At 40.8% G+C, this 17,888-nt stretch overlaps 1 protein-coding gene and 1 pseudogene across 1 annotated transcript in view; both read left to right on the forward strand.

The window, feature by feature from the left end:
- LOC140245368 (histidine ammonia-lyase-like) overlaps window positions 1-17,888 on the forward strand; it is a 55,284-nt gene that overhangs the window by 25,406 nt on the left and 11,990 nt on the right. Inside the window, exon 7 of the mRNA XM_072324947.1 lies at window positions 16,970-17,133. Within this exon, the coding sequence (XP_072181048.1) occupies window positions 16,970-17,133 (164 nt within the window). The remainder of the gene's footprint in view (window positions 1-16,969; window positions 17,134-17,888) is intronic.
- Window positions 11,776-12,481, forward strand: LOC140246008 (uncharacterized; annotated as a pseudogene).

Here is a 17,888-nt window from a genome sequence, read left to right on the forward strand (position 1 = left end):
ACGCTGTTAACAGACTGTGCCACTCGATTATACATTCATATTATTGCGTTGATATGTTTTATCTGCAATGATCAATGTTTCGTGCATTATAGGAATGTTCCGTTTAAGCAGCGATTGACAGCTGCGAGGCCGCATAAACAAAATAGAACTCATAACGATGATTGTAACGCAAGCGACGATATTTATAACGAATCTGCTGATAATGCCGGATATGGAGACTGTGCGCCGTTCATTTTTGCAGTACTATACACTGTGTTGTTAAATTGTCAACAACATTATACAGCGATAAACGAGTTATTTCACCCGTGATACAAAATTAAATGTCGGGATAGAGGGACCATGTTATTTACTGTGTATACGCATGACTGGGCAATGATTGTACATCACACGCAGATGACAATGTCAATGGTCTGTACCGACGAGTACAGTATAAGGTAATTATAGCCTTGCAACGGAAGAGGGTCAAAGAAATACACTCGTTAGTATCATTATATGTCAGTATACGACAACCAATAGTGAAATGAAAACGTGAAGTTTCGTACATAGTTGAAATGTTATTGTGTCATTGCTTGTTTTCAGAGATTACGGAATTAATGTACCAAATCGGCCAGTGTCAGCGATAGAAATAACGCCCACGGAAAATGATTGGATGTTGTGTTCAGTTGTTTAAGCATGTTGTATTAGCTGGAAATACGTCTCAATAATGATGAATGGGAAAATGGTCTTTAAAGGCGTCGGGCTGATGATGTTTAATGCGCAGCTTGTGCAAAACACGAGATACATGAACAGTAAAGGTATAAGGATAATCAATTCTTGTAGGCAAAGTTAAACAAAGAACACATACCATTTTATCTTTTCACACACCAGACACACTTGAATGAGATTAACCGCAACGAAAATACTGAATGAGGCATGTCGCAGATCGCAAAATACATTCGCACTGAACTCCAATTCAAGAACGCTGTCGCCAAAACTAAGACATGTACGTGTATTGTACCGTCGTGTGTGTGTGTGTGTGTGTGTGTGTGTGTGTGTGTGTGTTTGTGTGTATATATATATATATATATATATATATATATATATATATAATATTTCCTTCTTTTCTTTTTCCTCTTCGATATTATGGCATGGTGGCATAAAAGAAATATCAACTGTGTTGGTATTTCTATATGCACGATATGTCATTTCTTAACAATGACGGCTCTAATTGCATGTATTTACTGCTAACTACGCAGCTAAGTACAGAATAACGTTTATAGCACAGTACGTATTTGTATGAACACGTTGGCCCTACTTCGAGAACTCACCCACTCAATCAATAATTTATTCTGAGCGAAGAGAGTGTGTATAACCCCCCCCCCCCTTGAGGGAATTGAATGAAAGTTCTCCAGACAGTAATATGCAAATAGCGTGTGAAAGGGGTGTATTGACGTATACTAGGGTATCGGCAAACTCACTGAACCATAAGGGGTATTTGTTGTTGCTATATAAACAGATAAAAGCTCCTATATATTACGCAACGCAGACACCTGCATCATCACTCGAGCTCTACATCTTCGTGTTCACTCTGGAAGACAGAAGGTTGACCATCTGATATACATCATCTGTAGACAGCTCCAACTAGACACCGTGAGAAGTATCAAGCAATTTTACATGTTCTTCGTTGCATTTCATCGTTTAACAAGTGAGACGGAAACGTGTGGTGCGTATTGAAATATTAAACCAGGCCAACAGTTCCTATTAATAAAGCTTAGCATGTGTGCAAAGGCGTATGTATGTTGTGATGGAGGCAGGGAGTATATCGGTAGATTCAAGGTGTTATTTTGTAAAAAATATCTCTGTGTTCAGTGTTGCGTATACGTGTACCTTGTTTAGCATGAACAGAATGGTCGCAAAGACATTCATAATCATATTTGTTTTCGTCATCTTAGCATAATTATCACGAAGAATATCTTTGATAAGTAGAATTTCGACAAAAATAATGATAGTTGACTGGTTTCTGTTCGTTTGTCTTATCTAATATGTCATAGACCTGGTGGGAGAAGAGAGTTGTGTATACCTAGGAGTGGCTCGTAACATCATCACACTTGCATCCATCAAGCTATTCTTGAGTCCAACATCGAGAGATTAGTTCGGTAAGTCATATAAAAATCAAGAATTATATTGATCAGTGTGTTTTAACGTCACATGAATAGGCCCTGCTTTCAGTTATGGGTCAGGTGGTTATACCCATTACGCTCGATATGTAGGTATAATTGGTAGATGAGTATAATAAAAAAAAAAAGAAATGAGCAATAACACAAATAATATGATCACTGCTGATTTCGTCAACATGTTTGAGGGTTATTTTAACACAACTTTGGTCCACGAGTCATGCATAGTTCACGACTTTCATTTCGAAATCTATGTGGAGTTAGCTCGTATACTCAGTGCTAACCACATTTCTTTTTCTTTTCTCGGTAGGTTATGTAGGCTTAACACTCGTTTGAAAAAATGACAAAATGCACATAATATTTTGTGAAATTCATGTCGTACCAAAGAATGCATACTTAGATGACCAGAATGGTCGTTGTATCAACAGTTGGAGCACCATATTTCATTTCATCGTTTTGCATTGAATGCATGAAACATGTTCTTCAATTAATATTGGGAACTATACCCAGGCTTGCTATGAGGTGGATTGTGCTGGCAAGCACTCCATTTTTAAAGATCAGTTGAATCCATTGCATCACCTATGCTGATGTCAGTAAATTATGATCGTCGCTGGGGCGACAAGACCTCGTATCTGAAATTTTGGTGAAAATGACTTTTTTGTTGTTGTTGAATTAATGGTCAAATAATGGGTTAAGTGATGTCCTGTTCAAATCCCTACGGTCTCTTCCAAAAATAAAGCCACCACAGCATGTCAAAGGAAAGGCTTTTCCATTCGCTATAGTGCTTTGGCCGCCATGTTTGTTTGTTTGGTTGTTTTTTTTTTGGCTCTCCTGAACATTTGACATTTTGTAGATACGAGGTGTTGTTGCCCCAGCGACGATATATAGATATATATATATATATATATATATATATGTATATATACATACATATATTATACAAACTAGTTAATCGTGTAAAAGAGAGATCAGATGCTCACATTTTGCACTACAGGATTTAAAGGTTGTGATCATGACACTTAAATCGATGGTTGAATATGTCAGAAAACGGAATGATCTGTGTTTGTACAGACGAATTAGACTGTGGCATCTCTGTTGAGAATAGTATGTCTTTATTTTTGATACTTCGACAATATAACCATCCTAATCACTGTTGTTTGTTAAATCAAAATCTTTGGCTTCACGCACTTGAAAATGAGTCCTATCATTTGAAACAGTTATTGTTTATATTAGTTATCGTTGTGTGTATATAGTGTAAACGAATTACGAACTCTGTTACATAATCTTCCAACAGATCCAAGCATACTGGAAATCCGAACATCTTTTGTGCCTCATTAACCAAGGAAAGCATCGGTGCCACAACACGTAAGTATATCAGTACATATGAAACATGTATACATAATATGTGAAATAGGGTAGAAAGAGTTGCACGAGACTATGTTAACTGTGAAATATGAACAATGGTAACAAACGGTGACATTTTGCTTACAAGTGCTAATCGAATACTGGTCTTGATACAGGGTGTATTGTTCGGTGACGAGCTATGGCTTCCTGTATCTATCTGCGTGTATAATCATGTTTCTTTACGTCATTATGAAATGCATTGACTTGTAATCTTTCTCTAAAGTATTTATACAATATTATTACATCGCAACATTAAAGGGAAATCCGTATTACAACCCACATCTTTTTACATTGTACGCAAATATAAAACCCAGGTTAACGTACCTTCTTTGCCTTGAACGCGTGTGGGCTTAGGTGATACATGCAATATTGTATCCCGCAGTAGGACGTTCGGATCCTGCACAGTCATCCCAGGACATTAATGCACATTGTTGTTGTTGTTTTCTCATTGACCCAAACATAAAATTACAACTATGGTGTGTAATTTGCCTTTTTTTTCTTTTTTAATCCACCTTTGCATATTCACCTCTCGACATCTCAAATATATTTCGATTCTTTCCCTTTAAATCGGTGTTTGTTCGCTTTATTTTTTTTTTATGTTGTTAATGACGCTCTCAAAATTTAGTATAGCTTGAAATGAAATGATATATATATATATTTATAAATATATATATATATATATATATATATATGAATATACATATATATATATATATGCATGAGGTACGCGGTGTGCTGTCCACAAAATAATTTGTTTAAATCATATTTAAAGCAACATTGGAAGCGAATTACTTTATTATTCATAAGCCGTGATGTAATGCGTATTAGCATCCTGATATCATACAACCTAATATGGTATGTGACTTGAAGCGTGACATTAACTCCATCCACTCTCAAAAAGGGGCGTGGCCTACTTTATTTCAATTGATTTGATTGGCTGCTACAAATGAAATGAATCATCTGAGGATCTATAAGAAGGTGACTCAGTAGGGTTTCATCTCAGTTTGTCATTTGGCAGCTATACTATTCGCATCGTGGAAGATTTGTCTTATCTCAAAACGACGTGGTTCTGCTCTAAAGACACACTGTGAAAACAGATTCGTGTCCTTTCGTACGTGATACACTGTAAGTTGGCTCATGACGTATGATGTACCAGCATATTCATGCTGTGGTTTAATGTTTCTTTGAAGTAAAATACGCTTTCCACTCTTATCTTTACAGATTACACGGGAGAGAAGTTCTTGTACGTCTATTAGCCAACACTCCTATCATCATGCCTGCCATCACGGAAACCATCAACTGTCACACATGCGGAGCAGTCTTCCAGCACTGGACAAATCTGTATCGCCACAAGAGGATCTACCATCCAAGTGATAAACATACTCATCACATGTGTGATATTTGTGGAAAGGTATTCAGTCGACGCGATAACCTGTTGAGGCATACGAAATTTCATACCTCCGATGTGGAGAAAGCAGGATGCCGGAAGTGTGAAGTCCAACTGTCTCAAGAAAATGATGTACGGCGTCACGGACATCCTAATCATCGACCTCAAATGTACGCTTGCGAAATTTGCGAAAAAGAATTTACTCGGAAAGACAATTTGGCTCGACACCAAAAAATTCACGATGCTGACAGCGGCAAGACCGACGACTGCAGGGCGACACCACCCCAAACAGACACCGACGATAACACATTACCGACTGAAGCGGATATCCTTGCAAAGCATCGGAAACTGATACAAACTTATTCACGGACATCCAACAAGGTGCGACATCTTTTTAATTTTGAACTGGCAAACTTTGATGACGAGGAGATGAAACAGTTGGCGAGACAAGTGTTTGACAAACAAAGGACGGCATTCAAGGTGAACGTGGCATTTGGGTTCATCTTACGAAATAACGAGACGGGGGAGTTAAGATATCACTACGCCTCTACCAACAATCGATTATTCCCTGCTCCCCATCAGATCACGGACCAAACATCTTTCGATTCTTTTTTGAATGACCTCGAGAAAGCGGACTACCTCGAATACGCGAGACAACAGAGACCAAATTCAAAATGGACCGTCCAGCGCATCACCAACCTGTCATTTTACATTTACCCATTGCGAGATTTCCCTATCGGATGCCAAAGAGGTTCTCTACCTGATTACATTATTCGGAACAGATCTATCCTTGACCACTCTCTGATGAACCTTGATGAGAATACCAACCTGTGCTTCTTCCGTTGCCTGGCCGCCCACTTACAACGGCGTAGCCAGGATTTGATCTTAGGGGGGGCGGTTAGTCTGCGAGGGAGCGAAGCGACCGAGCCCGAGCGAGCGGAGCGAGCGAGGGGGGGGAGGGTGTGGGAGGGGGGTGTCCCCCCTCCCACGGTAAGAACTTTTTGCATTTTGATGTTGTAAATGGTGCAATTTGATGCATGTTTTGCGCGTTTTATCGACGAGAAACAGTCCCACTTGTTTAAGGTAGCAGTATATTTTGATGTAGATTATTATTGAACAATTTGCCTATCAAATGGTACAATTTAAATACACTTCTTGTGTTAATTCTTTTCACTGAATATCATGAACGCGACTGAACCCGAGCGAGCGGAGCGAGAGAGGGGGGAGGGGAGGGTGTGGGAGGGGGGGTGTCCCCCCTCCCACGGTAAGAACTTTTTGCATTTTGATGTTGTAAATGGTGCAATTTGATGCATGTTTTGCGCGTTTTATCGACGAGAAACAGTCCCACTTGTTTAAGGTAGCAGTATATTTTGATGTAGATTATCATTGAACAATTTGCCTATAAAATGGTATAATTTAAACACACTTCTCAATATTAATTCTTTTCACTGAATATCATGAACGCGACTGAACCCGAGCGAGCGGAGCGAGCGAGGGGGGAGGTTGTGGGAGGGGGGTGTCTCCCCTCCCACGGTAAGAACTTTCTGCATTTTGATGTTGTAAATGGTGCAATTTGATGCATGTTATTGCGCGTTTTATCGACGTGAAACAGTCCCACTTGTTTAAGGTAGCAGTATATTTTAGTGTAGATTATTATTGAACAATTTGCCTATAAAATGGTATATTTCTAAATACACTTCTTGTATTAATTCTTTTCACTGAATATCATGAACGCGACTGAACCCGAGCGAGCGGAGCGAGCGAGGGGGGAGGGGAGGGTGTGGGAGGGGGGTGTCCCCCCTCCCACGGTGAGAACTTTTTGCATTTTGATGTTGTAAATAGTGCAATTTGATGCATGTTTTGCGCGTTTTATCGACGAGAAACAGTCCTACTTGTTTAAGGTAGCAGTATATTTTAGTGTAGATTATTATTGAACAATTTGCCTATAGAATGGTATAATTTAAACACACTTCTCAATATTAATTCTTTTCACTGAATATCATGAACGCGACTGAACCCGAGCGAGCGGAGCGAGCGAGGGGGGAGGGTGTGGGAGGGGGGTGTCCCCCCTCCCACGGTAAGAACTTTTTGCATTTTGATGTTGTAAATGGTGCAATTTGATGCATGTTTTGCGCGTTTTATCGACGAGAAACAGTCCCACTTGTTTAAGGTAGCAGTATATTTTGATGTAGATTATTATTGAACAATTTGCCTATAAAATGGTATAATTTAAACACACTTCTCAATATTAATTCTTTTCACTGAATATCATGAACGCGACTGAACCCGAGCGAGCGGAGCGAGCGAGGGGGGAGGGTGTGGGAGGGGGGTGTCTCCCCTCCCACGGTAAGAACTTTCTGCATTTTGATGTTGTAAATGGTGCAATTTGATGCATGTTATTGCGCGTTTTATCGACGTGAAACAGTCCCACTTGTTTAAGGTAGCAGTATATTTTAGTGTAGATTATTATTGAACAATTTGCCTATAAAATGGTATATTTCTAAATACACTTCTTGTATTAATTCTTTTCACTGAATATCATGAACGCGACTGAACCCGAGCGAGAGGAGCGAGCGAGGGGGGAGGGGAGGGTGTGGGAGGGGGTGTCCCCCCTCCCACGGTAAGAACTTTTTGCATTTTGATGTTGTAAATAGTGCAATTTGATGCATGTTTTGCGCGTTTTATCGACGAGAAACAGTCCTACTTGTTTAAGGTAGCAGTATATTTTAGTGTAGATTATTATTGAACAATTTGCCTATAGAATGGTATAATTTAAACACACTTCTCAATATTAATTCTTTTCACTGAATATCATGAACGCGACTGAACCCGAGCGAGCGGAGCGAGCGAGGGGGGAGGGTGTGGGAGGGGGGTGTCCCCCCTCCCACGGTAAGAACTTTTTGCATTTTGATGTTGTAAATGGTGCAATTTGATGCATGTTTTGCGCGTTTTATCGACGAGAAACAGTCCCACTTGTTTAAGGTAGCAGTATATTTTGATGTAGATTATTATTGAACAATTTGCCTATCAAATGGTACAATTTAAATACACTTCTTGTGTTAATTCTTTTCACTGAATATCATGAACGCGACTGAACCCGAGCGAGCGGAGCGAGCGAAGGGGGAGGGGAGGGTGTGGGAGGGGGGTGTCCCCCCTCCCACGGTGAGAACTTTTTGCATTTTGATGTTGCAAATGGTGCAATTTGATGCATGTTTTTGCGTGTTTCAACGAGTTGAAACAGTCCCACTTGTTTAAGGTTGCAGTATATTTTAGCGTAGATTATTATTGAACAATTTGCCTATAAAATGGTATATCATTTAAATAATCTTCTTGTATTAATTCTTACACTGAATATCATGAACGCTATCTGCAGTTCAGCAATCAAACAGAAAAAGCATGCGCACGAGGGTGTAGATAAGGGCATATCCCCTCCCACACGAAGGTGTTTTTGCGTTTTCAGACCTGAAATTCAGCGATCTGGTGCAAATTTTTGGTGCAATATTATACTTTTTCATCGAAGTGTTAAAATCACGGAATTTAGCTCTTATTCCGAATGTGCACCATCTGTGTGTATGTATAAAGTCTAGTGAGGTAGAGCTTAGGGGAAGGGGGATTCCCCCTCCCGCTCGCGGAGCTTTTGCGTTTTTAGAATTGAAATAAAGCGATCTGGGTATAGCCACAGTCTACTTCTATGCATGGCGGAAGGGGGGGGGGGAGGGGCGGGCGAGCAGGGAGAAGGCGTGGGCGAGTGTTATCTCTACCCTTCCCTTCCGATGGAGCTTTTGCCTGAAATTGAGATATCTCGTATACGCATAATTGATGGAATCAACATTTGGGAAATCACAAAAAAAAAAAAAAAAAAAAAAACTGATGGGGGGGGGGGGCTGAGGGAGGAAAGGGTCGATTAAAAGGGGAAATTCCCCTTATACATGAGGGAACCTTGAGTTTTCGGAATATAAGTGATAAGTCTTGCATGTGCACTCAGAATTATTCATATTTTTTGTGTGTGTAAATCTAAAAAGTGTACTAAGCTAGGGAAAGAGGCACAGAGGGGGAGGGTTTGGGAGGGGGATATCCCCTCCCAAGCACGAGAAATTTTGCATATTTTGAATTGAAATTCAACGATCTGGTGCACACTTTGAGTGATATATTCAAAAAAATATCTTATTTGATGAAAGGTTGCAAAGGAGACCCGCTTCATGTGCATGCAAACAGTATACACGCATTTTTTTTTTCCGCCTCCCAAATCCCCGGTCCAAATCTTAGGGGGGGCGACCGCCCCCATCGCCCCCCCCTGGCTACGCCAGTGCCCACTTACACAAGAAGAAGAGGAGAACTGAGAGACTGACTCTGAAATATTACCGACGGTACACATCGGAGTCACCGAAGTCATTTAAAGGTGTCAAACTCAGTGAACTGGATGAAATGGAACAATTGTTTCATGTAAATATCGTGGTATTTGAGCTGGCAAAGGCGAACGAAGATGACCCCAGAACAGGGAATGAGGAGGAGAAGGTCGTCGCACGAGTCATCCGACGAAGTGTCAAGAGATATGACGACACTATGTACTTGAATTTGTACAACGACCATTTCAGCTACATCACGGACATCCAGAAATACTCCAAGCGCTTTGAATGTAGAAAATGTGGTAAGCTATGGAAGCGCTCCGGTAGACTGGTTCGCCATGAAGCTTCATGCGAAAGCAATGGTACTCGGACTGTTTATCCTGGAGGAGTGTACGTCACACCACCTACTGTCTTTGAGGAGTTGGATGGAGAAGGAATACATGTCATGCAAAGTGACCGCTACTTCCCTTACTTCGCCGTATTCGACTTTGAATGCTTTCTGAGGTCGCTCCAAAATACTGATAACACGGAGAAAATGGAACTCTTAAACGAGCACGTCCCAGCCAGCGTATCCATATGTAGCAACGTACCGGGCTACGAATCTCCCCAGTGCTTAGTCTCTGATGGTGACCCCGCTGCACTTGTAGCAGACATGGTTGCCTATCTCCATGAGATTAGTAGCGGAAGTAGGGAAATCATGGAAGAGCGTTTCCTACCGATCTTCGAGATGATCGACCAGAAGATAGAGACCATGAGAAAATTGGCGGACAACATGAAGCCTACGCCCACTGGCCCTGAAGACAAAGTCATCCCAAAAGTAAAGTTCTTGACGAAACTGAAACATCGCCTCACTGGTTTTATGCAAGAATTGCCCGTCTTGGGTTTCAATAGTGGAAAGTACGACATTAACACCATTAAAAAGTACTTGTACCCGGCACTCTTGTCATCCGAACCCATCACATTCGTCGTAAAGAGGAACAACAACCACATGGCTGTCAAGACTGAAAACCTCAAATTTCTCGACATTCTCAACTACCTGGCTCCGGGGTTTTCTTATGACGCATTCCTGAAAGCCTACCACTGTGCGCAAAAGAAAGGGTTCTTTCCGTATGCGTGGTTCGACTGTCTCGACAAGCTAGACCATCCCACATTACCTCCCCACGAAGCCTTCCATACATCTCTCAAGAACGGGAATATCTCAGTCGAAGAGTACGCGTACTGCCAGCAAGTGTGGACGGAGAATGGCATGAGTACCATGCGGGACTTCCTTGCGTGGTATAACAACAGAGATGTTCAGCCATTTGTTGAAGCCGTGAAGAAAATGATCTCCTTCTACAGTGAGAGGGGCATCGACATGTTCAAGGACGGTATCTCGGTGCCTGGGCTCACGATGAAGTATCTCATTAAAGCCACCCCACTCAATACTCACTTCAGCCTTATCCATAGAAAAGACGCTGATTTGTTCCAAGCCATGAAGAAGAATCTTGTCGGTGGTCCTTCGATAGTCTTCACCCGCTACCACGAGCAAGGTGTCACCAAAATACGAGGTGGAAAAATATGTCAGAAGGTGGTAGGGTACGATGCCAATGCGTTGTATTTGTGGGCAATTATGCAAGACATGCCCACTGGACCCTATGTACGTCGCATGTCTGACCAGCAATTCAAGCCGAAGACCAAACTTTCCATGGCGCAGGAATGGCTCACGCACGAGAGCTACACAAATGAGATAACCATTCGACATGCAGGAAACAACACGGAGAAGAGAGTGGGACCCCGTAATGTCCCAGTGGATGGATATTGCGCCGAGACAAACACAGTCTACCAGTTTCAGGGATGTTGGTGGCATGGCCACGATTGCACTTTGAATGCTGGGAAAGACTATAACGTTAGAAGGAGACGTTCAATGAGAGATCTGTTTACTGAGACTCAAGAGATGAACGACTACATAAGGAAGTGCGGCTATAATCTTGTAGAAATGTGGGAATGTGATTACAGAAGGAAACGGAAATCGGACATTGGTCTGAAAAGATTTCTGGCTCAATTTCGCAGACCACTTCATAACAAAGCGATGATGGCCGAGGACGAAATTATGAACGCAGTTATGAGCGATAAACTATTCGGTGTCATCGAATGCGACATCCACGTTCCCGAAAGCATGAAACCCGTGTTTGCGGAGATGTGTCCTATTTTCAAACATGCGGATATCGGTACGGCTGACATCGGTGACTTCATGAAGACTGTGGCGGAGAAGTATGGTTTCATGAAAACAGCAACACGAAGTTTGATCGGCAGCATGTTCGGCGAAAAGGTGATGATCATCACACCCCTCCTACAGTGGTACATTAAACACGGTCTCGTCGTCACAAAGATTCATCAGGTGATAGAATACACTCCACAACGCTGTTTCCAACAGTTTGGCCAGGCCGTGTCGGATGCTCGTCGAGCAGGAGACAGAGACAAAGATCAGTCCATCATTGCCGATACGATGAAACTGATTGGCAATTCTTCCTATGGGAAGACTATCACCAACAAAGAAAAGCACCGGGACATCAAAATTTGTGACTGATGACTGCTTTGAAGTTGAAATGGCTAAGAAAACCCTCAAGGAAGATTTACCAATACAGATCGGTCTGTTTGTCTACCAGTATGCCAAACTTCGCATGCTTCAATTTTACTACGACTTCCTGCTGAAGTACATCGACCCCGCCGACTTTGAAATGTGTGAGATGGACACGGACTCCGCTTACTTAGCTATCTCCGCTGAGACTGTAGATGACGTCATCAAGCCAGAGTTAGAAGAAGAATACCTCAGAGATAAAGCTAACTGGTTCCCACGTGATGACACTCCAGAGCTGGCCAGGTATGACAAACGAACACCGGGTCTATTCAAGGTGGAGTGGCAAGGAAATGGCATCATCGCCCTGTGCAGCAAGACTTATTACTGCTTCGGACACCGATGTGGAGACAAGTACAGTTGTAAAGGGATCAACAAGCGACAGAATGACATCACGAGGCAGCTATACTTGGATGTCCTAATGAGCGGCCAACCAGCATCTCGCAAGAATACCGGATTTATCGTTAAACAGAATGGCGTCTTCACCTACAATCAAGCCCGAGTGGGATTCACCAACTTCTATCCCAAGCGTAAAGTGCTCGACGACGGGATTACGACGACATACCTAGACTTATAAACAATAGCAGCAACACCTTCATTGGGGAACTATATATATATATATATATATATATATATATATATATATTATACATGTATATTCAAAGAACCAAGATGAGGCAGTCGAACAAGTATAGTCCATTTTGGCCCGTTTAACGAAGCAAACTATACACATGTACAGCAAACCTCCAGTTTACCGTGTAAGTAAAACAGGAGAATATTTACTGAGAATAGGTAATGTTATTGCTATTCTGATGTATCGCCTAAAGTGACATGGTACTCTCATTTCTTGGACCAAGATATCGGGTTTTCGTTTGTCTCTGGAAGAAGCACTAATGACATACTGACTGTTCAATCAACTAATTTACAGTAAAGATCAAAGATATGATCTTATTTAACTGATTTTCATTGTAATGTATGCCTGATATATCATGTCGATTTGCTAATCAGCTACTTCTGATGGCTCAGAAAGCTGCTTCTCTCAAAAGTTTCCTTATAACTTTGCATTTATCTTTATAGCCGTTTAATTCTGTGTTTTACAATATTAGGTTTACAATTTTTCATAACTATTCATTAGGTGACATGCAGCTTTCATGATGCTTCCTTCAAAAATATGACCGGGGGATTCGATACTTCTTGCGTAAGTAAATCAACGAATCTTTTGACTGATTCGTACAAAATATTGTGCACAGATATGCTCAGTTGTTGTTGTTGTTGTTTTCTCGACATTATATGTACAATTGAACTGGATATCTTACGATATGATGCGTGGACAACAATTCAACGTGACTGGAAATAAAGGCACGTGACAACGTGCTTTTACGAAAGGAAAACAAACGCTTCTGTGTCCTCTGTCATTGATGTCTGTATTCATGCGACGAGTTGTGATTGAGTGGGTGAGTTAAGTAGGGGCCACGTGTTCATACAAATACGTATTGTGCTATAAACGTTAGTCTGTACTTAGCTGCGTAGTTAGCAGTAAATACATGCAATTAGAGCGGTCATTGTTAAGAAATGACATATAGAAATACCAACACAGTTGATATTTCTTTTATGCCACCATGCCATAATATCGAAGAGGAAAAAGAAAAGAAGGAAATATTATATATATATATATATATATATATATATATATATATATATATATGTATATATACAAACACACACACACACACACACACACACACACGACGGTACAATACACGTACATGACTTAGTTTTGGCGACAGCGTTCTTGAATTGGAGTTCAGTGCGAATGTATTTTGCGATCTGCGACATGCCTCATTCAGTATTTTCGTTGCGGTTAATCTCATTCAAGTGTGTCTGGTGTGTGAAAAGATAAAATGGTATGTGTTCTTTGTTTAACTTTGCCTACAAGAATTGATTATCCTTATACCTTTACTGTTCATGTATCTCGTGTTTTGCACAAGCTGCGCATTAAACATCATCAGCCCGACGCCTTTAAAGACCATTTTCCCATTCATCATTATTGAGACGTATTTCCAGCTAATACAACATGCTTAAACAACTGAACACAACATCCAATCATTTTCCGTGGGCGTTATTTCTATCGCTGACACTGGCCGATTTGGTACATTAATTCCGTAATCTCTGAAAACAAGCAATGACACAATAACATTTCAACTATGTACGAAACTTCACGTTTTCATTTCACTATTGGTTGTCGTATACTGACATATAATGATACTAACGAGTGTATTTCTTTGACCCTCTTCCGTTGCAAGGCTATAATTACCTTATACTGTACTCGTCGGTACAGACCATTGACATTGTCATCTGCGTGTGATGTACAATCATTGCCCAGTCATGCGTATACACAGTAAATAACATGGTCCCTCTATCCCGACATTTAATTTTGTATCACGGGTGAAATAACTCGTTTATCGCTGTATAATGTTGTTGACAATTTAACAACACAGTGTATAGTACTGCAAAAATGAACGGCGCACAGTCTCCATATCCGGCATTATCAGCAGATTCGTTATAAATATCGTCGCTTGCGTTACAATCATCGTTATGAGTTCTATTTTGTTTATGCGGCCTCGCAGCTGTCAATCGCTGCTTAAACGGAACATTCCTATAATGCACGAAACATTGATCTTTGCAGATAAAACATATCAACGCAATAATATGAATGTATAATCGAGTGGCACAGTCTGTTAACAGCGTTCACTTTAACTCGTAGTCACAAACTTAAAGCATGTCACGTGACTGTCCATGCATACACCGATCGTAGGTTCCCCGCATTTTACTCTAAAAATAATGGACATTGGATGAAAGCACCGTTTGCGAGGATCTCGTTAGTTCTGCCACCATAACATGACTACTATTTGCGGGATAGCTGCGGATAATTTTTGATTATCCCATATTCGTAATGAAATGAGATGCTGGTCTATATGGCTTACCTGCTCAGACGTCTGCGATCCTGGCGACCTGTTTGTATACACCCTATTTAGACACCTCGAGAACACGTCTCAACGTGTCTCATTCACAAAAGGCACTGAAAGGAGAGGTTTGCTGTGACCTCACGCCCGTGCTGTCCTTCTATTTCGGACACTTTGACTGCCCATCAAATAATGGAAGAATAGAGGGTGAAACGGTACTGCCGATCGATTTTGTCTGTAGAGCACTTTCTATAGATAACTGCGATGGAACTGTTTTGTTGTCACCTTTACAAGAATGACAAACCTGACTGACACTCATTTCCTTCGTTGGTTCTCTTAGCCGCTTTGGTTGGAAACTCTTTTGGAAGGGCCACTAGGTCGAACATGTAGACATTTTCATAATATCTGATTCAACACCTGCTGAACAGCCACATTGTAGTGATAAAACAGAGATGAGCTCGTTCTATCGTTCCTCAAGAAGAGTTATGCGAATCAACAAATATCTGAACAACAACGGCAACAAGCGGGTTTATCAGTCACTACTGAACTTTTAACGTATAACCTGTAACTATAGCAACATCAACAACCTTGTGACGGATTCGGAACATGACGGGAGAAAGCCTCAAAAAGGTCCAAGCCCTTTCACTAGCGGAATGTATATATGTATATATATATATATATATATATATATCACAATACATATAAAATCACATAATATGTGTGTATATATCCTCGGAGTGGTATACATAAATGCGAGTGAGATGCTGGGTGTGTAAACCTACACCCCAACAGACTGGAATTACAATTCTAGTATTGTGACAAAACGACGTATAGAAATATGGAATAACTTTTCTGCAAGAAACACTATAACCATCATCGATGGTCTTTCGCGGATAAGACTGTCGCACCTTAAGAAGACGATGATTTAGGTGGTATAAGAGACACACATCTTGCGACATCAGGAACCTCATCGTAGTTTCTTTCTCAACTACATCTATGTCGTTAGCCCGCGATGAATGCTTTCATTGAATATCATTCATCGGTGTGTATCTGCGGGAGTGTTTGCTAACAATGGCAATGCCAGCTAGCTGTTTCGGAGTACAAACCATTTCATCATGCCAAATGGTAATCGCTATAGGGGAGTTGCTATACAAACAAAAGAAAAAAAATCATACTTTAACGTGCATGAGATGCAACTTCTTTTAACCGTTACGTCCAAAATGGAATATCCCTTGCTGCCAAAGATGAATAAAAAAAAACAAACAAACAAACAAACGACAACATGACATATCGGAAATGACTATTTCACAACGCAACACGACATTCAGTCAACACTCCTAACCAGAAGCATTATTGCAGTACCATCATTCATTATTCATACAGTATAGATTTCACTCATCAATCCTGGCCAACATAGCTGTGAAACAACATCGCAGCACTATACCAGTGTACATGATGATGTAACCCTACTCTTCTTATTTCTGGTGACAATACCATAACCCATGCGCTCAAATAAAAAAGAAATAAAAAAAAAGTGAGAGAGAGAGAGAACTGTCTCAAGTCCATCAGTGTACGGTCACCGACCGTCTCAGTTCAGCGCACTCTCAGTCCGCGGAGGATCCTCACTCCTATTGTTCTTGAGATCCTCAGTCCGCAGAGGATCCTCACTCCTATTGTTCTTGAGATCCTCACTCCTATTGTTCTTGAGATCCTCACTCCTATTGTTCTTTTTTGAGGATCGCTATTGTTCTCTAGGGGATTATCTATTGTTTTCCGCGAGTGATCCTCAAAAATTTCCCTCCAAATGGCGGTCAAATGACCCTCATATACTACTTCCGTTACTCCGAAGGTTTGTCTATCTGAAAATGAAATAAGTTCGTAATTCCGAATTTTCTTAATTTTGAGTACCTTATAAGAAACATTATTATCTGAAAACGAAGCTTACAATTATTTCATTTTGGATTAACGAAGCTTCGGAATAACGAACCATATTTCATTTTCGGAGTCACAAACCTTCGGAACAACGAGCATTTGGAATAACGAATATCACCCACAAGTACATTGTCTCATGTTGATGACTGCTTTGGCTGTCCCCCATCCAGAGAGCTACAAGAGAATATCGTACGGTCCCACTGTACGGGTGTCGGTCAGCCCCTCTCCCCCGAGCATACTCGAACGCTCCTGGCTCTTCGGATCAACGTCTTGGCCAAGGGTCACAGCGGCATCTCTTTGCGGGTCCTGCGGCAAATGATCGATGCCTTTAATGGTAAGAAGGGGGAAGCAAAACTTCTTCAAATGCTTGGGGGAAAAAATCTAACAAAATGGCCTTGTGAATCGGTCATGATCCCAGTATGCCTTCTTTTCAGTCAGAATGTGGTAATCCGCTTACAAGACTGATTTCCTATCTTAAAATTTAGCACAAAATGAAAGAGGGGATATTTAATTTGTGGCACATTTCTGTTTCCAAACACGTTCTGTTTTAATGCCTCCTGTTACTTACGAGCTTGCTTTCATGTAGGTCCCATCACACTTCTCCATTTACAACCCCATTTCGATTTCGATTTTGACCAGTTATCATTATACAGTGGACTCCCGTTTTTACGAATTCCCGAGGACCGGCAGTTTTCTTTCGTTATATCGAAATTTCGTTATAACCGAACAAATAAACAATAAAGATACGTAGGCTGCATATTGTTTCCGCCAGAATTTTTACTTCGTTGTAACCTGAATTTCGATGTAGCCGTGTTCGTTATAACGGGAGTGCACTGTAATTACTGTGCTATTATCATGTATGTATAATATTTTTTTTTTTTTTGTAGGCCCACATTGTTGACAGGGTAAAAAAAAACAAAAACTTGTGCTATTACTTTTGATGTAGCATTGATATATGAGAAGTATGAAATAAATTGAAATTGAATTGACATTGAATTGAACTTAAGTTGCTGCTTCTACTGACTTTCATCTACTAAATTTGCTATTACTACCCTTAAAAGACATCCACGCTACCAATAAGTATTGATT

The sequence above is a fragment of the Diadema setosum genome, chromosome 2 (assembly GCF_964275005.1).
Source record: "Diadema setosum chromosome 2, eeDiaSeto1, whole genome shotgun sequence".
NCBI classification, from domain to species: domain Eukaryota; kingdom Metazoa; phylum Echinodermata; class Echinoidea; order Diadematoida; family Diadematidae; genus Diadema; species Diadema setosum.